This window comes from Larimichthys crocea, chromosome XIII (genome assembly GCF_000972845.2).
Source record: "Larimichthys crocea isolate SSNF chromosome XIII, L_crocea_2.0, whole genome shotgun sequence".
Classification (NCBI taxonomy): Eukaryota; Metazoa; Chordata; class Actinopteri; family Sciaenidae; genus Larimichthys; species Larimichthys crocea.
The window spans coordinates 11,472,967-11,481,069 of record NC_040023.1 but is presented as its reverse complement, the minus strand read 5'-3'; the positions used below and the strand labels follow the sequence as shown (position 1 = coordinate 11,481,069).

The window sequence follows — 8,103 nt, the reverse complement described above, 5'->3', positions numbered from 1 at the left end:
GTCCAGAGAACGTCCAGAGAACGTCCAGAGAACGTCCAGAGAACGTCCAGAGAACGTCCAGAGAACGTGGCGTGGTCACCTTGCGGTGGCGTTCGGACACTCCTCTCCGGCTCAGCTCGTCCATCAGCGCGGGCAGCATGTTGCTGCTGTGGCGTTCATATCTCAGAGCGTACAGCATGACGAGGCGGACGGCGTCCAACTCGGACAGACGAGGATTCTGCAGCAGGCGCCGCACGCTCTGACAGGAAGTACACAGAGACAGGAAGTACACAGAGACAGGAAGTACACAGAGACATGTGACCCAGGGTGGAGCAGACATTTGGTCGTAGCTCAGCATGAGCAGCTACCTGCTGAGCGTTGGAGTGGTCGTTCTGACAGGCGAGCTCCTGCTCCACCTCCGACACCTCCATCAGCTGACGCTCCGACACCAACCGAGACAGCTCGCCAACCACCGTCACATGTTTGGACACGGTGCCAGACATCTTCTTAAACTGAGGGTAGTTATCCACGAACGCCTGCAGACAGACAGGCAGAGAGAGAGACAGAGAGACAGACAGACAGGCAGAGAGAGAGAGAGAGAGAGACAGACAGGCAGAGAGAGAGACAGACAGTCAGACAGACAGGCAGAGAGAGAGAGAGAGAGAGACAGACAGGCAGAGAGAGAGACAGACAGACAGACAGGCAGAGAGAGAGAGAGAGAGACAGAGAGACAGAGAGACAGGCAGAGACAGAGAGGCAGACAGCCTGTCTCACCTTCATGTCACTGATGGACTCCAGCTTCTGTTGTCCTTTGGGTTTTTTCTTCTGGAAATCTTCCATCAGGTTTTTGATGTTGGTGCCGATTTCCCCGAAGTTCAGGTACAAGTTCTAACAAACAGACACACACACACACAGACACACACACACGCAGACACACACACACAGACACACACACAGACACACACACAGACAGACACACAGACAGACACACACACACACAGTGTGTTGTGTTGTCGTCTTGTTGATGATGTCATCAGTCCTGACCTCGCTCGTACTCACGTTGGCGTAGAACTCGTCGTTCTCCGCGGACAGGACGACCTCCTTCAGGTCTTTGCTGATGCCCGGCACTCTGGACAGGTCGATCCGGTTGTTGTTGAGGCCGAGCAGCTCGTGGACCATCGCCTGGTACGTCCACTGCAGGAAACAGGAAGTTCATACTCGGATTAACACTAACACGCAGCTGGGCCTGATGATGTCACACAGTGCAGCCCTGTGATTGGTCACCTGGTTGAGCAGAGGTGTGATGGCGTCGTCGCTGCGGTCGAGGATCAGCAGCAGCGGAGGAACTTCCGTCTTCCTGAAGTCGAACAGCTCGTACTCCTTCGTGATGATTTGCTGACGGACAGACAGAATGAAGCGTGTCAGAGGTCATGTGACCGCCGAGGTCGTGTATGATCATAGTGTGTTGCCATGGAAACCTTGACGCTCTCGGCGAGGCGCTTGGACATGTCGGAGGACAGCTGGTAGCGAATCATGGGACACTTCTTCAGAGCGAGCAGGACGGAGGTCAGACCCTGAGTGCACCGGGACAACATGGAGGACTCCCAGCTCCGCCCCTGAGACATGACATCATCATCATCATCATCACTTTGTGATGTCACAGGTGACACAGCGATATAACTGCTGAGTCATGTCTCAGCTGTGTTTCTTACTCTGGCGACGCCGTGCAGGTTCAGAGAGAACAGGTGAGGATTGACCGCGATGAAGTCTCCGTAGAACTCCTGCGCACACACACACACACACACACACACACACACACACACGTCAACATGTTTACCTGCACGTCTGAATGTTTGTGTGTACACCTGAGCGACACTCACCTGGACTTCTGCCACCACTTCCTGTTCATCAGCCTCAGCCAGAGCTTTGATCTCACTTTTACTGATCACGTTACTGAAGTCTGCAACACACACACACACACACACACACACACACACACACACACAGTTAGCAGTGAGTTCTGTGAGCTGAGCGAGCAGCACCATCAGCACCATCAGCACCATCAGCACCATCAGCACCATCAGCTGCTCTTACAGATGAAGTAGACGCTGTACTTGGGTCTCCTCAGCTCCTGGATCAGGTGCTCCACATTCTCCTGCACAGAGCACACACACATACACACACAGGCTAATTATCATAGTTAATGAGGTCTCATGAATATGCTAATGAGCGGGGCAGGTCATACCTTGGTGGGCCGCAGGAAGCAGATGGCCTTCAGGTGTTTCATGTTGTCTCTGCTCTGAGAGTCGATCCGTTCAAACAGGTAGACCTCTTTCTGCAGAATCTCTGACTGAGTGTACACCACACTGACTATACTGGTCTGCACACACACACACACACACACACACACACACACACACACACCTAGGATTATGATTGGACAGGACACACACACCTGGTTTCATGTCACATGACTGTCCTGACAGGTCTGTGATGTCTCATTAAAGCATGTCACTAACTAAACCTGGTCCAGCAGGTTCTCGTGGATCGTGGGTGCTGTCACAGACACACACACACACACACACACACACACACACACAGCCTGTACTACAGTCGGTCGGTGTCGGTCGGTGCCTCACCGTCTCCCGGTCCATCAGCAGGACCTTCATCCCGGTTCCGCTGTTCTCGATCATCTTGGAGATGTACTGCTTCACCGCGAGCGTCACGTTCATGATGGCGACGCAGAGGAACCAGCCGAACACGAAGAAGAAGAAGAACAACAGCAGCAGCAGCAGCAGCAGCAGCAGCAGCAGCAGCAGCCGGTTCGGTTCGGTTCGGTTCGGTCCGGTTCGGTCCGGTTCGGTCCGGTTCGGTTCGGTTCGGTCTGTGACAGCAGCTGCGACAACAACACTGCTGCAGGACTCCTTCCTGATCGGTGACGTCAGGGCCACGCACGACGCCTTCTTCTTCTTTGGTGTTGTACGGCAGCGTGCACACCGCCCTCTGCTGGACTGGACTGGTTCTTCTTAAATTCTTTGATTGGACCCGGTTCCGAGCAGACCTCGGTCTGATGTTCCTCCTCTCTACATCTGACCCAGCCTGCCATCATCTCTTCCTCTCTTTCATCTCCATGACAACCATCACATGCTCCACTGTCTCTGTCTCCACAGCAACAGTCACCAGCTGGATGTTTCCTGTTCTTAGTCTGCTCCGCCCTGATACCTCCACCACACCTTGTAGTTTATAGAACTGTCTCCCCTTCTCCTGGACTTTCCAACATTGTTTCCATTGATTATTTCTTTCCATATTAAACTTTCCCCTCCTCTTTCTTTGCTGCCTCCTAAATGCCCCCTGCTGTGCTGCTCTGGATGTTGTCAGCACTGTTTCATATGATACTTCCTGCTGTGTTTTCACTTTTCTGTTTTTAATGCGTAAAGTGATGAGATTCACGCACGACGCCTGCGGCATTACGTCATTACGTAACGTATTTTAAAGGAGCAGTGTGTAAGATTCACTGTTCGCTAGATTCTGTAATTTCCGATTGTGATTGAACGCAACACTCGGCTCCTGAAGGCAGCACGCGACATAAAGCTAATGAGCTAATATATCATCAGAGCTTTGTCTGACACAGCAGACAAGGGGCGGGGTCAGTGCCAGGTGAAAGGGGCGGGGTCAGGGCCAGGTGAAAGAGGCGGGGTCAGGGCCAGGTGATAGAGGCGGGGTCAGGGCCAGGTGATAGAGGCGGGGTCAGGGCCAGGTGAGTTCAGCCTCTGGGGAGACTGGGAGGAGGCGCTGCAGTGTTCAGGTGAAGAGGTCAGCTGACACCAGAGCAGGAGGAGGAGGTGGAGGCCTATCTGAAGAGCAGTGACTTTATGTAGAGTTATTATCTGACCTGGTCTGCATCATCCAGCAGCATGATGTAACTCTCAGACATCAACATGCTGTAGACCTGCTGAGCACAAACTGACCTGCAGTGTCACATGGACACTCATAGAGCCTCATGTCTGTTTGTGTCTGCAGAGACTTGAAGAGATGAACCTGGAGGAGCAGTGAGCAGCACCACACACACACACACACACACACACACACGTTATAATGCTGAAATATGTTGGTGTTCAGTCATTAATAAAACATGATCAACAGATGTATGTGCTGTATTTACTTCAGTGATATACATATGAACATGTACTTCAGCTTCAGGTTACAGTGGCTTGTATTCTGTATATTTATATGTATATTTACAGAACAGGGCAGCTGCAGACTAATTTACATGTTCAACCAAAACAGCTGATGTGAAAAACAACAACAAGACTTTGTAGATATGTTTCTTCTTTCAGGTCGACATCGCTGGCCACAATCACATGATCACATGACCTGTGAGTGTGTCTCTGTGCTGCAGCTCGTCCTCTGTGATCTGACAGACGTGACTCACAGATGTCCTGCTGGAAGACGCCCGGTGAACTTTACAGAAAGTGTCCTGCTGAAGACAGTGACATCACACATACAGGTCATTTACTGTGTTATAGTTCTCTACACTGTGTGTGTGTGTGTGTGTGTGTGTGTGTGTGTGTGTGTGTGTAAAGAATACATCAGACCATCAGTAAATGAGAATGTCAGCTGATCAAAGTGTCTGTTTTCAGTCTGTACTGATCTCACTGACTGTGTAAATATATGTGTATACTGCCCCTCTGTCTGCTTATTGGCTGTGACTTCCCCGGGTGGAGGTTGGGTGGAGGTTGGTGGAGGTTGGTGGAGTTTGGTGGAGGTTGGGGAACCGGAGATTTAAGCATTCGGTCACTGTCTTGCTGCCTCCAGACACATCCAGTCATCCACACACTGCACACATGACTGATACCTTTGGTCTCTTTTTATTAAAGTTTAGCTCATCAAGTTCAAATGATTTACTGATTCATTCATTTTGATTCATTATGTCATGTGTGGACGAACTGGCCCGGTTTGTGCCAATGTGTAAACTTATTGTAACGTTACTGTGTTCTGCCCACGAGTCTGTGCGCTACGTTACAATGTTACTGTAATGTTACTCTGTAGTTAGATGCGTTGCTGTAAAGTGTCGTTGCCTGGGAAACGTCAGCAACGTTACTGATTGATTATATAAATATGATGACATCATGCAGACCAAGATTTACATTTCATCATTTGTTACTAAATAAACTTTTCTGACGTCAGCTTCAAAACGTTTCTCTCACTGAGATCAGCTGATCTCCGTAACATCGCGGCAGATAACAAAAGCTGACCTTGACACAGAGACACAGAGACACAGAGACACACAGACGCACAGACACAGAGACACAGACACACACAGACACAGAGACACAGAGACACACAGACACAGAGACACACAGACACACAGACACAGAGACACACAGACACAGAGACACTGAGACACACAGACGCAGAGACACAGAGAAACACAGACGCAGAGACACACAGACACAGAGATACACAGACACAGAGACACAGACATACAGAGAAACACAGACGCAGAGACACACAGACACACAGACACACAGAGAAACACAGACACACAGACGCAGAGACACAGAGACACAGAGAAACACAGACGCAGAGACACAGAGAAACACAGAAACACAGACGCAGAGACACACAGACGCAGAGACACAGACACACAGAGACACACAGACACAGACACACAGAGACACAGACACACAGAGACACACAGACACAGAGACCCGGACACACAGACACACAGACACACAGACGCAGAGACACAGAGAAACACAGACGCAGAGACACACAGACACAGAGACACTGAGACACACAGACACACAGAGACACAGAGACACAGAGACACGGAGACACACAGACACACAGACACAGAGACACTGAGACACACAGACGCAGAGACACAGAGAAACACAGACACAGAGACACAGAGACACAGAGACACACAGACACAGACACACAGAGACACACAGACACACAGACACAGACACACAGAGACACACAGAGACACAGACACACAGAGACACACAGACACAGACACACAGAGACACAGAGACACAGACACACAGACACACAGAGACACAGAGACACAGAGACACAGACACACAGAGACACACAGACACACAGAGACACACAGAGACACACAGACACAGACACACACAGACACACAGAGACAGACACAGACACACAGAGACACACACAGACACACACAGACACAGACACACAGACACACACAGACACAGACACACAGAGACACACAGACATTCCTCTTAAAGCTTTCAAACAACAGTTTTCATGTCCACATTAACTTTAGTCTGAATTATTTCCAGATGAAAACAGAAACATTAATGTGTCATCAGTCCACAGCGATGTTTGTCTTTGTGTTTCTGCTCCATGCACAGACTCTCTGGGCTGTTCTTGTGCTAAATGATGATAATAATAAAGTGTTCCTTCATTTGTCTGATGGCGTCTCCGTGTAGGGGGACCCGCGGTATAAAGTAATAAAAACATAACGACACATGTATTATATTCCATGTTAATAAATCACCATACAGATTACATACTGCTCCTTTAAAATACAATAATCTATTTCAGATTATAAATGTTTTAATCTGATTCAAAACTAATTATTTATTTTTAACAGATGAGTTAAATTAATGTGACTGTTCACTGTTGATGCGAACATGTCGCTGGACTGAAGCATTGATTAAATATAATAACACTGTGTTCATAAACATGAGCGTGTTAATATGAATTTAATAGTTTCTATATTTAACATATATTTATGGTTAGCACTAAGCTAATGGAGGCTACGGTCTGTAGGCTTATGCTAACCTAGCATTAGCATACAGTAACTGACGTAGATCTGTGAGCGTGACTGCAGCCGCATGTTAATTATTATTAATGATTATTAATTATTATTACTTTGATTATTTAAAACACACTTTGTGTCATGTTTGTCTGTTAGCTAGCATTAAGTTAGCATTAGCCGATGTCCAACCTCTCACACAGTAAAGTTAGCTGCTAGCTGCTAGCTGCTAGCTGTTAGCTGCTAGCTGTTAGCTGCTAGCTGTTAGCTGTTAGCTGCTAGCTGTTAGCTGCTTCCAACAATACTCAGGTGTGTCTTTACCTGACGGCTCAGAGAGTTTACAGTTTAAATTACAAACATATTTAAAGTCTACTGTGTGTGTGTGTGTGTGTGTGTGTGTGTGTGTGTGTGTGTGGAGCTTTCCTTTACTAACACGTTAGCATGCTAATCACCGTTAGCTCGGGGACTAGTTTCAGCATTACCATTGGCGTTTGTTTTAAGGTGGTTTGTTTTAAGGTGGTTTGTTTTAAGGTGGAGTATTTTCGGCCGCACGTGTCTGTCAGAGGTGGAGCACGGGTGGATGTGTGTGTGATCACAGGGTGGATGACAGGTTTTTAATCAACAAGTTTTTAATTAAAGTCTTTTTTAATCCACACGAAGCAGGGTCATGTCTCAGGTATCACTCCGCCTCTGGGCAGTAACATGGAGGGGGGGCGGCGGCGGAGGGATACCGTAGAGCCGTCCTCCCGGTAACGTGTGCCGGTGCTAACAGAGCAGCTCACCGACTCTCTGACTCTTTATTACCGTCAACTCTCCGCGTCCTCGCGCCTTTTCACGGAATAAGTGTTTATTTTAAATTTCAAAGGTCCGGACAAGGTAAGCAGGCGGCTCGCGCGCTCTTTGAAGCGGATATGACGCGGAGTAAAAGAAGTCTGTGAGTAGCTGCTAGGCTAAGTTGTTAGCTTGTTAATGTGCAGCAGTAACACACACTGATAACACACACTAACAACACACACTAATGACCAGATTACTAAAGTAATCCTAAAGTAAGAGTAGTTAGACAAGTTAGTAATCTATTACATTTCTACATTCAGCTCATTCTGTTGCTCACATCAACATTAGCTTGTTAGCCTAGCATGCTAACTGACTGAGCTAAGCTTTGTTCTTGTTAACAGATTAATAACACACTTTAATTATTAATTATTACTATATTTATGTAATGTAGATATTATTATTCAAATTTATTTAAATATTTACATCTTATTTTAGTCAAAGTAGAAAGTAAAACATTCACTGTGTTAACTCTGAGCTAACTGTGCTAACTCTGAGCT

The 8,103-nt window shown here is 47.7% G+C and overlaps 1 protein-coding gene across 1 annotated transcript in view; it reads right to left on the bottom strand.

Moving 5' to 3' along the window:
• The window catches only part of vps45 (vacuolar protein sorting 45 homolog), a 5,988-nt gene extending 2,452 nt beyond the window's left edge, over nt 1-3,536 (bottom strand). Inside the window, exons 1-11 of the mRNA XM_027287018.1 lie at nt 2,619-3,536; nt 2,225-2,359; nt 2,074-2,134; nt 1,860-1,939; nt 1,692-1,760; nt 1,458-1,595; nt 1,264-1,374; nt 1,039-1,173; nt 754-867; nt 348-515; nt 12-238 (exon numbers count right to left, since the gene is read on the bottom strand). Of these exons, the coding sequence (XP_027142819.1) occupies nt 12-238; nt 348-515; nt 754-867; nt 1,039-1,173; nt 1,264-1,374; nt 1,458-1,595; nt 1,692-1,760; nt 1,860-1,939; nt 2,074-2,134; nt 2,225-2,359; nt 2,619-2,711 (1,331 nt within the window). The 5' untranslated portion in view covers nt 2,712-3,536. The remainder of the gene's footprint in view (nt 1-11; nt 239-347; nt 516-753; nt 868-1,038; nt 1,174-1,263; nt 1,375-1,457; nt 1,596-1,691; nt 1,761-1,859; nt 1,940-2,073; nt 2,135-2,224; nt 2,360-2,618) is intronic.
• Nucleotides 3,537-8,103: the final 4,567 nt, after the last annotated feature.